This window comes from Amia ocellicauda, chromosome 17 (genome assembly GCF_036373705.1).
Source record: "Amia ocellicauda isolate fAmiCal2 chromosome 17, fAmiCal2.hap1, whole genome shotgun sequence".
Taxonomy (NCBI): domain Eukaryota; kingdom Metazoa; phylum Chordata; class Actinopteri; order Amiiformes; family Amiidae; genus Amia; species Amia ocellicauda.
In genome coordinates, this window is record NC_089866.1 from 4289690 (window position 1) to 4312546 (window position 22857).

The 22857-nt window shown below is 48.1% G+C and overlaps 3 protein-coding genes across 10 annotated transcripts; 1 reads left to right on the forward strand and 2 right to left on the reverse strand.

Annotated features, from left to right (window-relative positions):
• The first annotated feature begins 56 nt into the window (after positions 1-56).
• On the forward strand, positions 57-7699 carry anks3 (ankyrin repeat and sterile alpha motif domain containing 3). Of its 5 annotated transcripts, none has more exons than XM_066689025.1 (17): positions 57-271; positions 879-1142; positions 1290-1488; positions 1643-1764; positions 2002-2083; positions 2199-2322; positions 2497-2646; positions 3010-3135; positions 3290-3405; positions 3753-3917; positions 4089-4213; positions 4884-5025; positions 5189-5361; positions 5473-5573; positions 5803-5886; positions 6009-6100; positions 6278-7699. In XM_066689025.1, exons 2-16 carry the CDS (start codon positions 973-975, stop codon positions 6089-6091), a joined length of 1962 nt encoding a protein of 653 aa, XP_066545122.1. In that variant the 5' UTR covers positions 57-271; positions 879-972; the 3' UTR covers positions 6092-6100; positions 6278-7699. The 5 variants fall into 5 exon arrangements, with proteins under 5 accessions (XP_066545122.1, XP_066545123.1, XP_066545124.1 ...); XM_066689026.1 differs by having other exon boundaries at positions 963-1142; XM_066689027.1 differs by lacking the exon at positions 57-271 and having other exon boundaries at positions 1016-1142; positions 1647-1764.
• Positions 7700-8219: 520 nt separating this feature from the next.
• On the reverse strand, positions 8220-14910 carry igfals (insulin-like growth factor binding protein, acid labile subunit). 4 transcript variants are annotated; one of them, XM_066689033.1, is made up of 2 exons: positions 12238-14910; positions 8220-11570 (listed from the first exon to the last, which is right to left on the reverse strand). In XM_066689033.1, the coding sequence occupies exon 2, from the start codon at positions 11563-11565 to the stop codon at positions 9736-9738; it is 1830 nt and encodes a 609-aa protein (XP_066545130.1). In that variant the 5' UTR covers positions 11566-11570; positions 12238-14910; the 3' UTR covers positions 8220-9735. The 4 variants fall into 4 exon arrangements, with proteins under 4 accessions (XP_066545130.1, XP_066545129.1, XP_066545127.1 ...); XM_066689032.1 differs by having other exon boundaries at positions 8220-11610; XM_066689030.1 differs by having other exon boundaries at positions 12233-14910.
• An 85-nt stretch (positions 14911-14995) lies between these two features.
• Positions 14996-22852, reverse strand: wdr24 (WD repeat domain 24). The gene is made up of 12 exons (XM_066689024.1): positions 22785-22852; positions 21971-22128; positions 21103-21173; positions 20118-20601; positions 19447-19624; positions 18499-19171; positions 18031-18143; positions 17645-17769; positions 17259-17363; positions 16799-17136; positions 16371-16555; positions 14996-16145 (listed from the first exon to the last, which is right to left on the reverse strand). The coding sequence occupies exons 4-12, from the start codon at positions 20596-20598 to the stop codon at positions 15977-15979; spliced, it is 2367 nt and encodes a 788-aa protein (XP_066545121.1). The 5' UTR covers positions 20599-20601; positions 21103-21173; positions 21971-22128; positions 22785-22852; the 3' UTR covers positions 14996-15976.
• Positions 22853-22857: the final 5 nt, after the last annotated feature.

Genomic DNA, 22857 nt, shown 5'->3' on the forward strand with positions numbered 1-22857 from the left:
GGTTTACTTTCAATTGGCCAACAGACTCTGGTGGATCCCGAGTCGCAGCCTCAGCCCGGTGCACCACGGGAAATGTAGTTCAGCGCGGGAGACTGGGACTCGGGAATCCTGCAGGCTGGGAGAAGGCGACAGACTACACATCCCATGTTTTAAAAGAGCGATTTCCTGGAGCGAAGGTGCAAATACAAGCAACTCGTAGCTTGGTTTTATTTATTGAGGTAGCGAAACTTTAAACGTCTTTGCCCACAAACACAAAAAAGGACTCCAACAGGTTAGATCATGCTTTTTAATAAACACTTTCTTGTGTTTTGAATTGCATCACTTTCACTTTTTAGGTGTGACCTGCTTCTTGTGTTATTTGACCGACTGCAGCGGCTGTGGGACTCAATCGTTTAAAAGTCCACTTGTTCTGAGGTTTAATGCTAAACTATATAACTAACTGGAGGTTAATGGGCAATACTGTGATTGCAAAATATTAGGCTAAGTTTAGATCACAGTTGTTTAGGAATTATATTCAGCTAGGAGCAAAACGCAACAGGCGCTACTGCGTTTGTTTGTTTCTAATAACTATTGCAATATTTTCGTATTTGATGGTTGTGCGTCTCTGCTGCACTAATCTGTGCGATGCATGTTGAATGAATTGTTGATTTACAGTAAAGAATGGATGTAAACATTCAGCCTTGAAAAGGACGCGCTTCAATTGCTACCAGATTTATTTTCCAGTGTAACACGTTGATATTGATGTGCACTAGTGTTGATTATAGAAAATGAAATCATCCAAATTACTACCAATCAATTACTATTTTTAGCAGTGTTTATGAAGAGTCACCCTTAGTGAACCCCACACCCCCCAACCCACTCCTTGTTCTGATCCACAGACTGGTCACCTGGCCTTCCTTTCTGCTGTGCGTTGGGTTTCTGTTGTGTGTGTGTGTGTGTGTGTGTGTGTTGTGTTTGGGCAGGAGGAGCAGCATGTCGGAGCTGAGCGATGAGGCCAGCGAGTCGGAGCAGCTGGGGGCCAGCCTGTCGGTGTGGCTGGGAGCCGGACAGCTGGTTCGGCCCGAGGAACTGAACGTGCCCCTGGACCTGCACACCGCCTGCTCCATCGGGCAGTACGACGTGGTGGCCGAGTGCATCCGCAGGTGGGTGAAGGTGGGGGGGCTGCACTTCTGGGATCATGTCGGGCAGAGGGGGGGAAATCCCCGTTCTTGTGGGTCATGTTTTTTGTCCAGATTTATGTTTGATTGACTAATTGATTGATTGATTTGATCCCCCCCCACCCCGCTCAGGAAGGAGGTGGACGTGAATGGGAAGAACGTGGGCGGATGGACTCCCCTGATGTACGCGGCCTACATCGGGCACGACAACATCGCCAACCTGCTGCTGGAGGCCGGGGTCAGCGTCAACGCCCTCACCCCCGCGGGACAGACGCCGCTGATGCTGGCCGCCAGCTGCGGGAACGAGAGCATCGCCTACTTCCTCCTGCAGGTCAGGACCTCCGCCGTGCCGCCGAGAAGCACCTAGCAGGATGACACGAGAGAGAGAAGAGCGAGGGAATGAGAGGAGGTGCTGCTTGTGTGCAGGAAAGGTCAGGAAAGGGTGATGACAGTGCCTGAAGGCCTCTTGTTTTGTCTCCCGAAAGCAAGGTGCTGAGCTGGAGCAGAAGGACAAGAGAGGATGGACGGCCCTGTTCCACTGCACCAGCACTGGACATCAGCAGGTGGTCAAATTCCTCCTGGACAATAATGCGGATGCCAACGTCAAGTGAGTCAACTTGGCACACACAGGTGGCATGTAGTGAAAGGCATTTGATTGATTATAGGTTATGAGTGGTAAAAGGGCACATCTGACCCCTTTCCTCTTGGCTTTGTTCAGAGGGTAGGTTTGTGGCGATTCAAATACTTATCTTCAACTCCTTGTTGTTCTTTTTGTTGGCCTCTTATTCATACGCGTTTGCTAATTGTCATACTGTGTAACCAACGATCGCTCACCCAATCGCAGGGAACCCAAATCCGGCTTCACTCCCCTCATGGAAGCTGCTGCGTCGGGCCACGAGATCATCGTACAGTATCTCCTGCAGCACGTGAGTGTAGTCCAGCCGCAGTGTAGAATAAAGGGCTGTGGGAAGGCTCTGGTCCCGCCTGTGTGGGGGTTGCTATTTTTGTGACTCTCTCGAGGCACAACGCTGTGTGTTTCAGGGGGTGAAGATGGACGAGAGGAACAGCAAGGGAGAAACGGCTCGGGCCCTGGCCATGCTGTATGGACACACTAAGGTCGCCGGCCTCATCGACGTGCACACGGTGGCCACTCTCCCCAAACCAGGTACCATCGTGGTGCGGGGGGGAGGCCCAGCTAGTGCGGTTCGGTGACCGAGGAACATCAGTGTTTGTCAGTTGCATTTGCCAAATAATTGTGGCACAGCGGTGAGTTTTACCCACCGCTGTGCCACACTCCAGGTGGTGAAATGATTGTCCCTCTCTGTTCTCCGTGCGGCAGGTCACTATGAAGACCTCAGCTCGTCTGAAGACTCGGACAGCGCCCCCCGGAGGCCACGCCCCACCCGCAGCAAGGTCAAAGGGCCCAGCATCCACGACGGCCCCCAGGCCATCGCCAAGTTCAGGGTCGGGGGAGCCAGCCGGCACTGCGGTAACTGTCCCCCCTCTCAGGGCTCTCCCTCTCTCTCTCTCCTGCTACTTGTTATAGCTGCAACAACATGGCCTAGATACACTGGGGGGAAAAAAACGATAAGCCAAAACATCATAGTTATTTTCCTCAGCCTACAAATTAGTTCCAAATATATCAGCATAAAAGATTCGGGAAGCTATTTTTTATGTTCTTTAAAAGCTTTTTTAAAGTCACGCAGAGAGCTTTGGCTCACTAGGAGGTATAGCCACTGTACAGAGTGTGGAGGTCTCCTACCCAGGGGCTCCTCTGCGGGGGGTGACTGAAACGACATCGTGTCCTTGTGACTGTGAGCAGCCGATCATTGTTTAACCCCACGTGTTCCAGAGCCCACCGTGGCACCGCCGGGGTACGTGACATTTCGGAACGAGGGGGAGCAGAGCGAGGGGATCTGTAACCGGGACGTCACCTCGCCCATCAATGAGCTGGATGTGCAGAGCACCAGCAGCAGAGGTACGACCCCCCCAGGTCCTTTTTGCAACAGGGAATGCAAAGGGGAAAGCGGTTTGAAGTTGTTTCACAGGACTGGTGCCAGGTCGTGCCGGCGCTCTGCCTCTCTGTTCCCCGGTGTCTGACGGCAGCATGTGCGACGTATTCCCTTCCCCAGACGAGAGCCCCTTCTTCGACAACGACACGCTCACCATCCGGAGCAGCAGCAGCAGCAGCGAGGGGCTCCCGCGCATGCTCGGGATCAGCCGCGACGGCTCCCTGGAAAGCAACGAGGTCAGGATGCTTGAATGTTAATGTCTTAGATTAATATTGCTTATCATGCCCAGATATCAATGTGTTTTTTTAAATATAAAAGGTTAAATGTCCATTTTAAACAATTATTTGGCAAATGGACATTTTCCACACTGATGTGCAGTTTATCACGTAAATTATCACGACAATCAGGAACCTGGGGAGGATTTCTTCGGATTTCAGCCTTATTTGCCCAACATAGGGTTTAAACATCTAAAATGTCATACTTTTCTTGATGGGCTAGCCAGATAATGTGTGCGCTGGACACAGAAGTCCATTGCGCGGGTCTCCTGTGTCATATCCACTCTCACCCGCACCTCCCTCCCCAGGACTCAGACCAGGCCAAGAGGAGCTCAGCTCGGCGGCTGAACAAAGGCCACCACCACAAAAGCAAGAGTCGCCACGGCAGCAGTGAGAGTCCGCAGCCCAGCAGCACCGGGAATTGTGGGATGCGCAGACCGGCCAGCCCACCCCCAGCATACGCCGGTCCCAAGGCACGTGTCACCGTGGGCAGATTCCCGGCCTAGTTTCGGCCACATGTTTTCTGGGTGCCACTCCCGCTGCCTCTTTTAATGGGATTAATTCCAGCCTCACCCAGTTCTGACGCCTCTCCCATTGATTTTCATTCCCAAACGTGTCTCTCTCTCTCTCTCTCTCTCTCTCAGGACCTGGCCGAGTTCCTGGAGCAGATTGGCTTCTCCAAATACCTCCCCCTGCTGGAGGAGCAGGACATCGACCTGCGCATCTTCCTCACCCTCACAGAGAACGACCTGAAGGAAGTGGGCGTCACGTGAGTCAGATTTCCAAGGCCTTCAAGCCGCAGTCTGCAAAGCCAGGCTCGGGTTATTTCAAGCAGCTTTCTGTATTCTGAGTAAGCCTGCAGTCTGTAGTCTGAAATAAGTTCAAACTTTATTAACCGTATTAAGAGTTCTCTGCTTAATCGATACAATTAGGTCAATAGCTGGCAGCCTGTAAAATCAATCTGCTGCACAGAGGGAGCCACTTGTTTGCCTGCCTGCACAGCTTTCTTTTCCCAAGCTGTCATTGCACATGAAAATCACATTCTCTGTGCAATGAAGTGAAGGTTATGACGGCCCGGCTGGTCCCCCGGGGGTCCCTTGTCAGGATTGGATTTCCCTGAGCATGTATCCAGTCTCCGCTGACTAAAGAATGATCCTGAAGTAATGGACGAGATTTACTCCAGGCAAGAACAAAAGGCACACAAAAGCCTCCCGGTCCGCTGAAACACAGGCTATAATGGAGAGCGGTCTGCTGCGGACTCTGGGCAGCTGGCAGTTAGTTTGACGCGTCTTGTGAAAGGCAGCGGGTTTCAGAGACCTGTAGGCCTGTGAGGTGGACGGGTCATCCCTGCCCCAGTGTGCGTCTCCAAATGAGTCAGAAGTGGGGTTGAGGCACTGAGATGGATCTTGCTGCCCATGACTCTGCTCTCCCCTCCCCAGGCTTTTTGGGCCCAAGCGGAAGATGACGTCGGCGATCGCACGGTGGCACAGCAGCACCCGGCCGCCCAGCGACGCCCTGGAGCAGGCCTACGCAGACCAGCTGGAGGCGGAGATGCAGGAGATGGCCATCCAGCTGCACAAGGTACCGATGCTGGCGTTCGCCTCATGACTGCAGTGGCTCAGCGGAGGGGCGGGGTTGAAATATGAGCCAGTCCTGCTGACGGGCATCGCAGAGGAACTCCTCACACAGGGGGGAGATGACCAACCGTCCTCTCTTTCTCCTTCTCTCTCTCCCCCCCGTGCAGAAGTGCGAGGAGGCGGAGGCGCTGCGGGGCCAGGTGTCCCAGGAGAGGGAGCTGCGCACCGTGATGGAGAGCTGCCTGATGGAGGACAAGATGGCCTGGAAGAGGGTGCACCAGGAGCTCGTGGAGGCGCACAGGCTGGCGCAGGAGACGGGGAGGGCGCTGGAGAGAGTGCGGTGTGTCTAGGGGGGAAGAGGGTGGAAGGGAGGGGGAGTTATGGTGGTGAATATGGCTCAAAGACGCCTCCCAACACTGTAACAGCATCCCTGTACCGTGGCTGTCCACAGGGCCTGCCAGGCGGAGATGTGTGCCAGGATGCGGAGTGATAGTGTCATTGCGCGCCGCCCCGAGGCCAGAGCCAGGCTGAAGGGGGAGGCTGGAGGCAAAGGTGAGTGAAACCTCTGATCTTTGACAAAAAAATAAATAAAAAGTAAGTACAATAAATGGCATAAGGTGCCACCCTAAACACACAGGGCAGGAATGCAGAGACTATAGTAATTAATTAGGATCAAATATCTGAAACGTATAAAATATATTTATATTTAAATCCCAGTGTGCTTCCCACAGCTCTCCAATAGCCTGTGTGTTTTGGCTCAGTGTGTATGTGCGCTTTACAGGTGCTGACACGTGGAAAGAGGGCCTGACGTCCCTCAGCCTGTCAGAGCTGACCTCGAAGCTGGAAGCGTACCAGGAGGAAATGGGTAAGGGCAGGCGGGGTTTTTTTTTTAAATTATTGTTGCACCACCAAACCATTTCACTCCCCAGGCCAGCTATTCCCTATAGGGCTCCCGCTCACCTGCGTGTCTCTGTTGTTGCTCCCCAGGGAAGGCATTGCTTTTGGTCACCAAGAGTCTGGAGGGGCTGAGTGACCCAGAGAAAGGGGCTGGGGTCGGGGCCGAGTCCTAGGCCACACCGGTGAGTGTCCACGGTGCAGGTATCCTCATTCCCCCCCTCCCCGTCTCTCAGCATGGTCCGTGCTGAAGCAATCGCTCTTTAGCGGCCTGGCACGGTCACCAGGTGTTTGCCAAGAACTGTTTGTCCTGTTGTGTGAGCCCTGCTGATCCCTGGACTCTCTGGCACCGATCTTTTCAGGTGATAAAGTGGTCGCTGACGGAGGGTGACTGTGCCACCCTGGACAAGCTTTGCCACAAGAGGCGTGGCCTTGGCAGCGCTGGGCTCGCCAGGGATCAGACAAGCGGGCGGCAGGGCAGATGCCCCATCAGCCTGTGCTACGGACACTTGGCGACGAGAGGCCGTGATTTCTGCCCTAAGTGGCCCTCCCCACCTGGTGGAGAATGATTGACTGAGCCACAGAACTCCAGGGCCAATAGGGATGTCACTTATGAAGAATCCCCCATAATGCACCATTCTGTGGTGACTCCTTTTCCAGTGAACACAGAATGTATGAAGACCTTCATTTGACTTTAAAAAAGGGCCAACATAATTCAGTATAGTTTACTACTGAGGTAGAAACAGACAATGGAGATGTCATCAATGTATTGTTCTTTAAAACAATGGCCTATTATACTGGTTGCCTTTTATCTGAGGATATCAAGGATATTTTAACTCAGGTTTGATTAAAAATGTATACAGTATTGTGCGAATATTTTAGGCAGGTCTGTCAATGCTGTGAAGTAAGAATGCTTTCAGAAATAGACATGTTAATAGATTATATTTATCACTTAACAAAATGCAAAATGCTGTTTTGAAGGCAAAGGGTGGTCACACCAAATATTGATTTTATGTAGATTTTTCTTCTGTTCAGTCACTTTGCATTTAGTTAATTGATAAATATAATCTACTAACATGTCTATTTTTGAAAGCATTCTTACTTCACAGCATTGACAGACCTGCCTAAAACGTTTGCACAGTACTGTATATATTTTACATCTGGTGGCAAATTCTGACCATTTGCAATCTGGCTTGATAGCAAATGAAACCATAATTGTGGCAGCAACATATTTTGTAGCATTTTTAGAAATCTGTTTCACAATCATTCCAGCAGACAGTAATGATGTCCTATTGCTCAGAAAAACAATTAGTTAATGCTTTGTTAGGAAATAAGGGATTTACTGCATTAAAATGCTATATAACTGATGCAAACAAACACCTTTTTTAAAAATATATACATTTCTGATAGCATTCCCTTTGATGACAGAATAGGGGTGTTTTGAATTTTCAGGCTAGGACAGACCAATGAACTGTGCAACTGTAAGTCTTACAACTTAGTCAGTGTTGGGCTTCATTAACAGATTTACTGAGGTGCCTTTGGTACATTTTTATACTGCAACCAAAGGGTGAGACCGAAACGGTTCACAGCCAGTAACCGAGCGAGACCGGAGTCAGGTCTGCTTCAGTATGGGACCTGAAACTCTTCAACAAACACGTGTACCTCACTTTTATAACTCTACTGTATGTTCTCTGTATTAGTTATTTGTGTGTTTTTAAATATTTTTTGGTCATTCTTTTCTGTACAATAGCCATGTAAAGTAGCTTATTAAAAAGTCTCAAACATCTCTGCATTCGCTGTTTTAATTTTTAAGTTTGACGGACAAGAGCTGAACTCTTATTGACCCAAATGCCTGGAAATGGATGCAAGATCCTGAACTTAAATACACATACATCTTGCTTCCACGGTTTATTTCACAGTTGCTGAGCGAACGTGGGTCAGACTACATGTTCTGGGGTAGAACTGTGTGGCACACTGTTCAGCACTGAGCGCTATTACAGCTGACTGCGCTGGGCACAAAGTACCATATCTTATCAGTGCCAGCATCTTATCTCCCTGCTCTGCCTTTGCTTTTTGGAAACAGATATCCTTTCCCATCGTTATCAGTTGTAAAAGTCAATATTTATTTTATCCTATTTCCAACCAGATCACATTGAACTCTCTCCTCTCCGTGGGCTTCATTCAAAGGGTCAAGCACCAAATCCTACCTTTCCTTTTCCTCGCTGCGCTCAAAGGCCTGGTCCAGTGGCTCTCTGTGACTGAACAGGGTTCCTTACAGACACACACACATGGAAAAGATACAGCTTATGGTGCAAGATTGTATATTTATGTCAGAATTGCATTGTGACAGAGAAAGTTTTAACCTTAACCTTATAAGATCGCTGAATGAAAAAAACCCAAACAGTATATTTTCTATGCAGATCATGAATACAATTGTAACAATCATCCCAGCACAGCACTGACACAAAGCGATTGACGCAGTCATTAACGGCAGAAAGTGAAAAGGGTGTTTTCTCTTAGGTACATTTCTTTTTGACCACTTTTCTGACAATTTTCGGATTGTTGTAAGTGTTTGTAATAATGGCTACAGTTTCAAAGCATTCTGATCAGAGTTCCTGATGGGAACCAGCTTCAAAGCTATTAAGGATTTAACAGGTATTTAGGTCATAAGTTGTAACTGAACTGAACTGAAGGCTAAAATGTGTAGATGGATAATAAACGAACCCTAAAGCTCAACTACTTAATTTAATAGATCAGTTACTTAATTGGTCTCCAGTAACCCCTTTCTCAGGTCTTTAGTTGATGGCAGATTAAAGAGATTTATAATCCCTGCAGGATGTAGCTCTCCAGAGACAGATGTTGGGAACTATGATTATAAAATATCAACTGTAACTGTTTAATATATACATTTAAATGGACTTTCCTGTTTGTAAGCAAAGTTTCCCTCTTTTCATATTAAATTCAGCTGTCATTTCCAGACAGAATGGCTTCGCCGACATCCTGTTCTGTGGTCTTTCACATTCACCCCCTAGATCTGTTACCTTTTCAGTTTGGACAGTTACAGTCTTGGCTCAAACAACCAAACTAGGTACGCTTTTGATTCAATCTATTAATAGCCAGGCTCCGGGAACCTGACTTGTTGGAATTAGGTTTTTGAGAGAAGGCAGGTTATTTAGCGGTGTCTGCTTTTGATTGTCTAGGCACCAGGGGTGACTGAGAGCGAGCAAACAAACAAGATCGCTCATGAATTGTGGCACATAAGGAGCCTTAGAGTAAGACCTTAAACTGGGGATTGCCCTCCTCCTCAAATAATTACCTTAGAACACTGTAAAATCAGGCATTCTAATGTAACAGGAACAGATCCGTACCATTGTAAAATTAGCACCCCACAAAAACAACAAAAGTATGTTATTCTCATGGTTATTAAAGTCATTAAGTCATTAAATCACTCTTGTGTTTTTGTGTGTGCCATCTTGGGCTTGGTGTGCTGTCTCACTTGTACTATCTCCATGTGATGACGTCTCATTTTAGAATGATCAGGGATCTGTTTGTGGGTCTACACCTGTGATGGGCAACTCTGGTCCTACAGGGCTACAGTGTCGTCTGCTTTTTGTCCCACTGAATCGAACTGTTGATCTGCCGAAGTGAAACAATGAAGCTATGGTCCCAAGTTGTGAGCAGGGAGGGATGCAAGAAGACCTAAAAAGGGCCAAGGTTGCCCACCACTCTTCTACACCCGTGGAATATGAGAAAATGATTAAACTGTGGCATACATCTCTAGACTGGAATGACACGCCTACCGACACAGCTCACCCCTCATCTATCCTTCCACCTTCGCAGAGTTTAGCGGGCAACCCTGGAAGTGTTCATTGCCAATGTCCCGCAGGTCGGACCCAGCTAAGCTGGAGGGGCTGCTGCAGGTGATGTTGTTGTAGACCTGGACAACCGAGTACGGCTCCTCTCCCTCGACCAGGGTCTCCACCTGACGGGGGACCGCTCTCGGTTTGCTCAGGCTGTAATCCCTGAGGGGCAGGGCGGTGCAGTCGCAGTTCCAACGGTTCCCGCCCAGCCACAGCTGATCCATACTGTCGGGGATCTCGGCGGGGAAGGTGGTCAGGGCGTTGTCCTTGAGGTTCAGATAGCGCAGCTTGGGGAGGAGCTGCAGGGTGCCGTTCAGGAGAGACTCCAGCTTGTTTGAAGACAGATCCAGCCAGGACAGGCACTGGAGGGGAAGGAAGACCTCCGTGGGGACTTGCTGGAGCAGATTGCCGCCCAGCAGCAGGTACTCCAGGTTCTTCAAACCAGAAAATGTGTGAGAAGACAGGGACTCCAGATTGTTGAACCTCAGGTCCAGCTGCTGAAGCCCTGGGAGCTCCGCGAAGCTCTGGCGCTCGATCAGAGAGATGTTGTTGCGCTGCAGGAAGAGCCGCCTTAGTCCCGTCAGCCCGGATAAACCCTGAGGTGAGATTTTGACCAGGCAGCTCTTATCCAGGTGCAGGCTGTGCAGCTTAGACAAGCCCTTGAAGACCTGATCCGGGAAGCTCCCGAAGCAGCTACCGGACAGATTTATGATTGCCAGGTGGGGCAGGCCGAAGAAAGTCCCCATGCGTGCCTCCTGTATCTGGTTGTGGTCCAGCTCGAGCACCTCCAGGTGACTCAGTCCCTCAAACACACGATCGCCGAGCACCTTGATGCGGTTGTGGCTCAGCCGCAGCTCCTCCAGGTACTGCAGGTCGCGAAAGGTCCTGGGGCGCAGCTGGCCAATGGCATTGTTGGAGAGCCGTAGGACATGCAGGCTGTGCAGGCCAAGGAAGGTCTCCTCATGGAGGCCGGACAGCCGGTTGTTGGTGAGGTCTAACCAGCGTAGGGACTTCATGCCCACAAAGGCTCTGGGTGCTACAGTGTGAATCTGGTTCTGGCTCAGGTAGAGCTTATGCAGCTTTGGCAGCTTCGGAAACACATTGGCCTTGATGACCTTCAGGAAGTTTCCTGTGAGGTCCAGCTCCTTTAGCTCCACGAGGCCATGGAAGAGCTGTGGCTGCAGGTAGGCCAACTTGTTCCCCGCCAGTACCAGCTCCCTGAGACCCTGTAGGTCCCGAAAGCTGGTCTCTGGGAGCACCACCAGGGAGTTCCAGCCCAGGTTAAGCAGCCACATGCTGGAGAGCCCAGAGAACAGGCCCTCCTCAATGCGCAGCAGCTGGTTTTTATGGAGGCTGAGGGACGTGATGCTCGGGGTGTTCTGGAAGATTGAAGCAGGGAGAGAACGCAGACGATTGCGCTCCATGTGCAAGTAGGACAGGGACCGAAGCCCGCGGAAAGCCTGGGGGTCTAAGCTGGACAGCTGGCTGCTCTCCAGGTTCAGGAATTCCAGGCTGGACAGGTCTTTGAAGGCTGAGGCTGGCAGAGAGGTGAAAAGGTTGTTGTCCAACCACAGGGAGCGAGCGGCCGGGGGGATGTCGGGGGGGATGTGTGTGAGGTTGAGAAGGTTGCAGTACACGCTGAGCTCGGAGGTGAAGGTATTGCGCTGGCAGGTACAGCCCTCGGCACAGGGAATCGGCTCCTCTGTTGGGGGCACGTCTCCTTCCAGCGTTTGCTCTGGAGACGCAGCCAGCACGGCCAGGACACAGCCCAGGATCACGGAGGTATACATCACCGCTGAGGGGAGATGCCGCAGATAAGTCACAGATTCCTGCCCCTGTCACAAACATACACCATTTCACATTTGATTTGGAATATCAAAGCATGCATCACATCTTTCCCTCTCTTTCGATACATGTATGGTTATGTATGTCACTATTTCCAATTATTATTTTTCTAAGTGCAAATACAAGTTAAGACGGTCCCTACTCAACTATGTCTAATCAAACCGAAACAAGCGCTGACCCAGGGTGCTGTCCGTGCTCCCTCATATATTCTAGATAACTGGAATTCTTTCATTGTCTATAGGCAACTAAACTTTACTGGAGCTATCAGTTCTTGTGGTGACTATTACTTAATCTGAGCTGCAAGCACCAGCAACTAGAAACAAGTGGTAGACACAGATGCCCTGGGCTCTGAAGAGTTCATTACCATTAATAAAAAGTTTGCCAGACCCTCTCCTACTGCTGGTGAGGGAGACTCCAGTTTACGGAACAAGCTGCCCAGTTCAGCTCCTATTTTAGCACATCTTGCTGTACTACTGAAAACAAGGGAAGTATTTTACGATAAGCACCCCAGAAGTATAGCAATTCCCAGAACAAATGTGGAATAATGATGGTCTCTCATGCACATGGTCCCTGATCCTCAGTATGACAAAATAAATCCCGCTGAGCGCTCACCTTACCTCCAGTTCCAGCAGCAGTCTGATCAAGAGTCAGGAAGCCAGTCACTCTGCAGGAGAGACAGTCTGTGTGTCTCGCCCTTCTACCCCTTCTCCTGCCAAAAGCCAGACCCACAGATCTTAGTCAGCTAGTTAACCTTTTCAGTCCTGAGGGAGGCAATCAGGCTTAAATGGTGATCTTCATTTAAAAAAAAAACAAAAAAAAACTTCTGCATTAAAGCATTTCATAAAAATTTCAAAACCTGAATGAAACAGATCCTGAATGAAATATCCACAGATATTCAGGTATCTTGCAACTGTTTCTGTCAACACTACACACACATTCAATTTAGAGCAGAAACCCATATGACATGTGGCTTGATATACCCAAGATTGTAGTGTGGCCATTATTACCCCCAAATGTATATACTTTTAATTTCGGTTTTATAATCGGTCATTGCCACAGCTAATATGTAAAGTCAGATTTAAACCCACGAGGTGCAGAGACACTAGTGCTGCAATCCCCGTGACATCAGACTAGAGGAGGTAAAGTTCTTTGAACTGCTTTTTTTTCTGTTGACATTCCTGCTCTTGGGACCGGGGGAAGTGTTTACTTTTCTAGCTGGTAGCCGAGATATAAAAATCAAATCAGGTCAGAATGGAAATAAGATGAGAATGGACATAGCACTGAGCAAGGAGATGAAAATGGAAGATAATATGTGATATTTCTGCACAGACTCTGGGATAAATTATCATCTTATTTTCTATAAAACTGCATCATGCACTTTTAGTAGAGTATGCTTAAATTGTCCAGATTATTAATTGTTTATTCCAGGCCTCACACCGCTAATCAGATTGCAGATTACTCTACCTGCCCGCTTCCTCAAGCCATGATTGGTTCTTTTTTAGCTCATCTTTGTTAATTAGATGCCACAGAATTTAAATGTATTCAAACGAATTGTGTTAATATTAATATGTATGGATTTTCTTTATACAAGGCTTAATAAATGTAATACCATTACATTACAATTCAAAGAAATACAGCATCCTTCAATTCAGATAAAATAGGAATAGGAGTTATAAAACTGCACACACACGCACGCCTGGCAAACACTAGGCAGAGTTTACTCGTCATATACACTGTGTTCCAGGGAGGAAGACGGTAAATAACAGGGCTCTCTGAAGCCAGCTTCCTAGGATTGCCCAAAACTGGACACCGTCCAATTCCCAGTCCTTGATTGGCCTCCAGTACCAGAGCAACAGGGCTTTCCTGGGAAACAGTGCTGTACTTTAGACACAGCCTTGAACATGGCCCAGTTAAACCCATTTGACTAATAATAATAATAATAATAATAATAATAATATTAAAAAAAAAAATTCAAGATTGCAGTGCTCAAATCAAATCGATAAACTGTAGTTCAAGTGTTGGATAAAAACTATAATGAGGAAAAAAAAAGATTTTGCTTCCATCACTAACATTTGCAAGGCAATCACCCGAGAAAAGGCAGGACTTGATTGAAGCAGAAGGCAGGCTGAAACTGATTCAATCGAGATGTCGGTGCGCTCGACGGGCTCAGCCAGAGCCCTGCAGAGACTCATGGGGTGAAACACAAAATGCGCGGTGGCTAGGCTCATTGGAAGGGACAGGTCCGGGTCACTGCCAACGGCTCTGCTGGACAGATGCGGACGTGCAACACCCCAGGGGCGATTTGCTTTTCCTGTTAATTTGAAATTGGGATTTTTGCCTCAGACATCACTTGGAGATGTTCCAGAGCGTCTGTAAAATGAATCCGTGTGCCTGCATGGCGATTCCATTGAAACGATCCAGTTTTCCTCGGAAAACACGGCTCACACTGAACGAGGTATAGAGACCTTGATGAATCAAGCCAAACTGCACGTACGCCGCCAGCCCAGCCAGGTGGACTAGAGCCCGGCACGGATCAGCTAACCAGACAGTGCTCTGTGTTAGAGGTTTTATTAATCTTTTTAACCAATGGCTGGAAACAGACAGTAATTAAGCAATTAATGAACTCACTATAAATCAAAAGCTCCTGCATGGACCCTTTCTCAGTTATAAATCTCCACGTCCTTTCCGTTTGAGCCGAGAAGAACGATCCGACGGTGCCTTAATTATTACTCGATTTCTTAGCAGACACCCTTATCCAGGGTGACTTAAAATTGTTACAGTATGTCACACTTTAACCATTTATACAGCTGGGCATCAATCTAGGGAAATTACCTTGCTCATGGGTACAACAGCAGTGTCCCACACCTGGGATTGAACACATGACCTGACCAATACTGACCACTACTCCACACTCTCCAAAACATGGTGATACAAGTCTGATAAATAAACAGAACCAACAAGGGGAAAAAACAAATCCCCACAGAAACAAGTGCGTTCTGCAATATAGGGACCATGTGCTGGTCAAAACCCATGGCTACAGGGTGGCATTGACGGCAGATGTCTCTGACCTGCTAAAATTCACATAGGATTGTGAAAAATAACTGTATAAAACAAGCAACTAAATTCCTAAACATATTTACATAGTGTTGAATTCAGAACAAAACAATTGTAATAAATCTAAAACCAAGGACAAGCTTCACAACATATTCAGATTGGTACATTAGCGAAACTAAAACCAGCATGAACCCGAAGTTTCTATAGTTTTCCTGCCCTGCCGGAAACTTGACAATCAGGGTTGTTTGAAGGGAGCAGAACTGGTCGTTTCTGGTTTAGCCCGGGACACTTCCAACACAGCTTAAATGGGAACCTGCAACATATGTTAAATAGCAATTTTATTAATGAGGACGGCCAAAAAAAACCGTTGAGTACAAAGTTCAAGTTATGCGAGACAGTCAGAGCCTTTTCCCTGCTTTTTTTGTGTGCACTTGAGAGATTATATTTACAACGATGAAATTAATTCACTGCATTCATCATGTAATATCCAGGGTGGGGAAGTTATAGGCAAGAAAAACACTTTTTTTTACCCGTTTCACTGAGCAGACATGTTAAAAAATCTTCCCTTCCCCATCACGTGGTGTCAGCGTCTGTCTGTCTGTTGAACATACCATGTTGCTAAAATGCAGATTGGGGTATATACATATATAAAAAAAGCAGCTTGCAAAGAACATTTCTTAACATACTGGAGAATCAGTAATATAAAACAATTTCCACTTAAAGTGTATCACCTTTCTTTGTAAGGATAATTAGTCTTTTTATTATTTTAAGGGTTTAGCAAACATGGAGACTGAAAGATCGGCTGCATGTTTCTTGCAGATCAGTCCGCTTTCAGGCCGTTCACATTTGCTTCCTGTCCGTTCAAGTCAAGCGTGCATTAAGAGACTCTGGATTAGCACCAAAATAAACAACTATTTTAGTTTTCAACCATCACAAAGAGCAGCAAATGGACCCTGGAGAAGTGAACCAAACGACCGCTTCGGACATTGACAGGACAGTCAAATTCATTTCCTTCAGTTTTTTTGCACTGTGGTTAATATTTAACAAAGCAATGTCTGCAGTAGGAATCGGGTCCAACTTAAGGGAGGAAAAACAAAAGCAAAAAGCAAAACAAAAACAAAAAAACCCTTCCAGTTAATTGCACGTTATGTGGCATGGATCCTACGAAATCCAGACCCATTTCGTAGCCCTGTACTGGACTGGAGTGAGCTCCCCTCTCACACAGCCCAGTGGGTTCTTGGAGGCCATTCGATTTGGCTGCTTTTGGAAGCAAGATGCCCGGGATTCGGCCCCTCTGCTCTCTCAGGTGTATTCACACAGGTGCCCACAGCCGGCTGGGCAATGGGAGTTGCTCTTCAGCCAGTTCATGATGTGTTCCAGGTGCCCGCCGTGACTGCAGCCCTGGCACCACACGAACAGCCCCTTCACGACGTGGTGGCACACGGCACAGATGCTGGCACACTGGTGGCACCTGGGAAGGACAGCAGGCTTTAGAACAAAGATTCAGATGAGAGGGTTCGGTCTCGGCCGTCACGTTATTTTGAACACATAAGACACACAAGACAGAGGACGGAAAATAAGCAAAAGCAGAACAGGTTATTATTCACACTAATTTTACCACTGAACAGGATTTCCTTTCAGAAACTCTCCCTTCAATGCTGTGGCAGCCCGGCGACGCGGCGGCGGCCAGTCTCACCTGTCGCAGATCCAGCCCTTGTTGCTCATGGGCCTCTTGCAGTTGCTGCAGTTGATGTGCAGCGTGGTGGAGGCCTGGTTCAGGCAGTTGATGGCACTGCAGGTGCTGAGCTTGATGACCTCGTTTGAGACGTTCCACAGCTCGAAGCGCTGTAGCAGGTCGATGTACGACGTGTACCAGTGCTCCTGAAACACAGCACAACCACACACACTGTTATTCCAGCTCTTACTTGCTCTATTGCCAAGTTGGTTTGTTGTCAAAGAACCTCAAATCACTTTTTCTTGAGAGAAAAGTACAATAAATATATAAATACAAATTAAAATATTCCAATAAAGCTGGACAGCACAGAGACCCCCTGCCACCAAACTGCCCTACAGCTACACACACGGTCCCCCAGCAAATACACCCCCCCCGTCCCACCGGCTTGCCTGGGTGAGCTCGTCGATCTCCTTGCGGATGCGCTCTCCCAGCACGATGAGCACTGACACGGCCATCTGCACGTCACCCTGCTCGGCGTAGTATCGCAGCATCTCGCGCACCACGGGGCTGAAGAAGCGTGGTGGCAGGTGGCTCCCGAACAGCGGGTGGGAGATGGAGATGAGGGAGAAGGACTCGATGGGGGTCAGGCACACGCTCTCCGCCTCGTTGCCGCTCACGTGGGGCGAATCGGCCTTGTCCTGCAGGTGCTCCGGGGCCGAGGGGTGGTCTACGATCTCGTGCCTCAGGGGGAAGGCCTCCTGGGGCAGGATGTACTCCGGCTCCTCCACTGCACAGAGAGACGGGAGACAGGGGGACAAATTAATCTCAATCTAAGCTGCCGAATTGGGACCCCGCTGTCAAAGAGTGTGGGTGCCAGCGCTGCACTCCTCCGCTGTGTACGAGACTCACCGGCCTGGTTTTCATGCTCCATGGAGTACAGGTCGTCGTCGTCCAGCTCTGCGTCACCAAACAGGTAGTCAGCCGGGCCCTCGCTGCCCTCCGTCTCCTCGTTCTCTAGAGGGGACACAGAGACAGGCCGTCAGGCGGCGCCCCTCACGGTGGCCATTACAGGTGGGCCACACTAGCGCCGCGCTCGGGAAGCTCATGTTTTCCACCCCTGCTTTCGTTCAGTATTGGGGAGAGATAAATACAACTCAAAATCTTGATCTTCACTCACAGTTGGGCAGCATAACCCACAGAAACCGTGGTCCGGCGGCCATGATCTCATACTGAAGAGACACACACACCTCCTCAGACCCGCATCATAGCAAAACGACGGGGAATAAAATGCTCACCGTCGTTGTTGTTGATCAAGGAGTTCCCCGAGTCCAGGTGGATGTTTTCCGGCCGGATCTCCCCTTTACTGCGATCCAGCCTGCCTTCGTTTCCCAGACCCGCTGTAATCTCCCTCATGTTGAAGCTGAAGTGAAAACGCAGCCACTCACAGATGATAATAACACTTGCTGTTGTTTCCCAACAAGGAACAATTCAGTTCAGCGATTACACAGTAATTTACCAGTTTATCTACAGCCATATGTACCTTAAGTACCAACCACTCGAGGGCGTACTTGTAAATAAATCCCCTCCATTAATATGCACACACACACACACACCAACAAAACAATCTCTAAATCTCTTCACCAGTCGCCTAAACATTAAAATGCAAGGAATCCAGTCTAACCTGTTCATTAACGGTAAGGTGCCCAGTTTACCAATATTATGGTTCATTGTGGCTGAAGAGAGGTTCCCTGGATCCGAAAACATGATCCTTAGCATCGTCCATGTTGTCGAGACCTGACAGAAATGAACATGATGTGCAAAGATTAACTTTCTATCAAAGAATACAACATCTATGGCTCGGATTGACTGAAAAGGCATCTGTGATCAATCTCCGCACAAGATGAAGTAAAGGTGAGCCACATTAGTCTGGGAAGGATACAATACAGGGTTTCCCACAGCTATATTCAGGGTCAACAAATCTGAAACATCTGCCATCAATTTTCTGGGGGAAATCCTGCAAAAAATAATTCTGCTTAACATGTGCAGCCTATAAGACAGATGGAGCAGCCCATGCCAGGGGTGAAATACACTGCTTGATGACTGTTCTCCAAAATCGGAGACATCTCAACCACCGAGCTTCACTGCACACCTGAGGCCGGCTCAGCTCCTTGGCCACCTTCGCGTTGTGGTCGCACAGCTCCCCGAAGGGCTTGCCGCTCAGCAGGTAGAGCTTGGCGGTCTTGACGAACCAGTCCATGCGGCTGCTCTCCAGGTCCGTCTCGAAGACGCTGAGCGCGCTGGAGACGTTGGCGAACTGCTCGGTGGGGTCAGGCTTCTTGAAGAAGAAGATGGGGTAGCGGCGGTCCCCCCCGGCGTAGGGCTTGCGGTTGGAGTCACCGCTGATCAGGCTCTCCTTGGCGGCGAAGGCCAGGTCTCCGAACAGGCCGAAGCACAGGCCTTCGGGGTTGGCCTTGTCCACCGGCCGGCTGGCGTCCTTGAACATGTGCTGATAGAGCGTGCTGTCCTTGGAGCCCGAGAGCAGGAAGTAGGGGTCGTGGAGGTGGCGCCACACGATGCCCGTGGTGACGTCCTTGTGCTCCTCGAAGGTGGCAAAGGGGATGAAGGGGCGGCGCACATCCCACACGTAGATGTTGTGATCTACCATCATGGAGCAAGTGGCCAGGTGGTGCTTGCGCTCGGGCCGCCACTTGACGTGTGCCACCGAGGCGATGGTCTGGACGCAGTAGATCTCTTTGGCCCGATTCGTGGTCATGTCCCAAACTTTCACCATCTTGTCACGGCCGCCTGTTGCCAGCCAGCCCCTGCAGGAGAAGCAGATCAACATAAAGACCACAAACACACACAAAAATACAGATAAAGATGCAACAATTTCACAGATCTTATACAACCGAATAAAGAACTTACAGTGGGTGTCACAGAACCTGATCAGTACTAGTCTTGCATCACCGTAACTAAAATAACATTGGGTAGTTCAGGACTACTGATAACCTACGTTCTCTCGCTCTAATACGAGAGACGTCAAGTTGGCGTTTTATAAAGGGGATGAAGCCGCTTTGGTGTGGTCGCCAGTACTGACCTGTCCTCGGGGTGCCAGTCACAGCAGAACACTGGCCCGGTGTGAGCCGTGAACATGCGCTCGTAGCGATCAGGGCGCCGGATATCCCACAGCTGAACGTTGCCGTTCTCGAAAGAGGCGGCAAAAGTAAAATAGTCCCGAATGCTAAACTGTACATCCCTCACACTTTCCGACTGCCCTGTAAACATAAGCAAATAAATGAATAAGAACATACACGTACACCCACGTTGATAAAGCCTAATTAATGAAGCACACAATAATGCCTCTATAGATTTAGTTTTTTCCCAGATTCTTACAAACATTTTAATCCCTTCTCTCTTGGGCTCCACTAAATAATTTCAGCAGTAACGACTCACAAAGAGGATTTTACTAGAGATTACTCATAATTTATTTTATTTAATAAGCATGAAAGCCATTTCCCCTTGTCAATTCCCTTCATTTAAAAGTGCTTCTCTAATTACACTTCAATTCAACACTGATGGAAGATAAGGTTATTTTTTCCCTAGGTGGTCCCGAGTGTCAGGACTATGGTCCCCAGGAAGCACCAGCTAAGAGCAAGTTCTACAGTGCCTGCTGGGCCATGAAAATGGTCTTTCACAGCCACTGGCGCATTTCTTGAATTACCAACTTCTAATTAGGAGCCGAAACCCGTCCGTTGCCCAGCCGTGTACCTGAGAAGGTGCTGACGGACTCCTTCTTGCGGAGGTCAAAGCACTTCATGTACCCGTCCTGCGAGCCGCTCAGCAGCATGTAGACCTCAGTGGGGTGGAAGCAGACCTTGTTGACAGTGCGCTTGTGCTCGGTGAACAGCTGGTCCTGCTTGTTGCGCGACGGCTTGCCCAGGTTCCAGGTGACCACGGCCCCATTGGTGGCGGCCGTGGCCAGCAGGTTCTCGTCCATCTGGTGCCACATGACGTCGGCGCAGCTGAAGTTGAGCGAGGGCTTGCGGCCCACCCGCAGGTTCAGCTTCTCTATGAACTGATCCTCCTCCAGGGCGTAGATCTTGAAGATGTTGCGCCCGGCCACCACCACCTGGGCCGCGTCTCGGCACACGCTGATGGCGTTTGCGGGGGCGTCCAGGTGGCAGAACATGGTGCGCCCGGTGATGGTGGTGCTGCCCAGAGCAGTGGTCACCCGTGCCATCTTCTCCATGACCTCATGGACAGAAGCACACAGCTTTAGCTTTCAAGATTAAAGCCACAACCCCCTTGTTCACAACAACAACCATGAACTAATGCCAACAAATCTGACCACAGTAGAGTAAATAAACTATTCAAACCTAATAGGAAGTGATGGTTTTGAACCTGCAAACTGATTAGCACATACTAAATTGACTAATTTGGAGGTTTTACAAACTGGCAATTTGACTTAAAAGGTGGATTTATTACAATTTCTCTGTGGAGATGTATGGGAATGCTGTAGCTCTGTATTGTACTGTGAATACAGAACAGAACACTTGTTTTTGACAGTGCTTCCACTTGGATTGATCAATAGATGGCACTACAATTGCAGAATAGCATTAATAAAAACTACCAGCAGAACTACAGCAAGGTTTTAGAGTCTGATCTGGCTTAGAAATACTGCACAACAAAAAAGATCTACAGTATATTTGGATGCAACTATTTAAGAGTTAAAATTCATTCTTAAAAGACTTACTGATGATCTCACTGCCCCCCCCGAAATAAGATGAGCGAGTGGTCTATGGGTACGTCCCAGTCAGAGTTCACCTGCACAACAGCAAGAAAAGAAACAACATACTGCTCTTCAATCTTTGAGATGAATGTAATATACATTTATTTGCTTTTATTCCAACGATAAATCAAATTGTATTTAATATAGCACCCTTCACAGAGTAGCCACAGAGCACTTTACAGATTTATACAATGTTTAAATCCCATTATTAAACAATACTTTTTTACACAATTCTCTTCCAACCTATACATTACTTGAACATACCTAATACCATAACTAACTGGATTGTGGATTTCTAGGACCATGGATGTTTAACACTACATTATATTATATGACTTTTATTCCCAGTAAAATGGTATTCAAGCAATCGGAAAAGTGTCACTGATCTTTTCCCCAGGACAATCAATTCTGTATACAGCCAAGCTTACCTAGCTCTTTTTGATGGTTATTGATAGACACATGACATGTCTGAAGTGCAGATAATTATACCATGTGTCAGTTTTCCTTGTAAGCCTTGTAAGAATATAAATCCTGCCCTGGGAGGGGTAAGAACAGAAGTGTCCAACCTTGGCCCAGAAAGGCTGCAGACCCAGGCTAGGTATTCATGTGTGATTTTCTGATGATCTCCAAACACAATGCACCATCAAACACTGTGGGTTATAAATTGTTCTGTATCTGTACAAACTGATGATTTCAAGTCTATGAAACCTGTAAGGACTGGTGCTCTCCTGGACTAGTTTTCCCCACCCCAGGCTTACAACCTACTGGCAAGGAAGGTAAAGCACAAGACTCAAGATTTCAATTCATAGAGCCTGGAAAGTGAAAGCCTTACCACTGAGCCCGCACGCCTGTAGGTGCCATATCAACTGAATTCCTTCCCTGTGTGTGTGGAGACGCATGACGTACAGCCCAGGCGTGCCGTGACGCAATCCACAGGGTCTCACACACACACGTCACAGAAGCATCCAGTGACAAAAGACATGCTACCCGCTGCAAAATAAATACATTAAATGACAAGGTTCAATCAAATACACCATGTTTTTCAGTGAAACATTGGGAGTTCTGGATGCATTAAATAGTGTCTGTATACAAAGAAACTGCAGTAAAACAACAGTCTATATTAAAATGTATATTAATGAGATGTTACAAAATATCACCTGCGAGCAGCTTTTCATTAATTTATAACGAGGGTTAAATATAGATTCCCACTCTCGATGTTGACCTGAAACTGGCGAGACACGCCACTGCAATGCGTAAAGCAGCACCCAGCATTTATTATAATATCATATTTGCAGCGATGCCACAATAACTTCTTCAAAACTTCAGCAGACTTTCACGAAACAAGACGGATACACCATTGCCTAGCCTTGATGCAAGTTTCTAAACCAGATCGTTTCAAAGTGCATAAGCTGCAGCTCAAGAGTCATTTTGCGGGCGAGTGTGACTTGTGACACCGCATCATTAATAATATTCGTCACTTCGCACACATGTCTGCAGCAAACAGTCGCGAATATCGTCTGTCTCTCTAAACTATAACGAAGCGGTTCCCCTCGACTCGCTGGCAGAAACATACCAACACAAACTCGTAATAAATGTGTCAGTCGTTTTCGTTACAAAGGCAGAATAAAGAGCAAAGCAGAACTCACAGCGTAACCTTTCCAAAGTAGTGTTGTGCAGCAGCAAGAGGAACCGGAAATGATCATCCCTACACACGCTGAC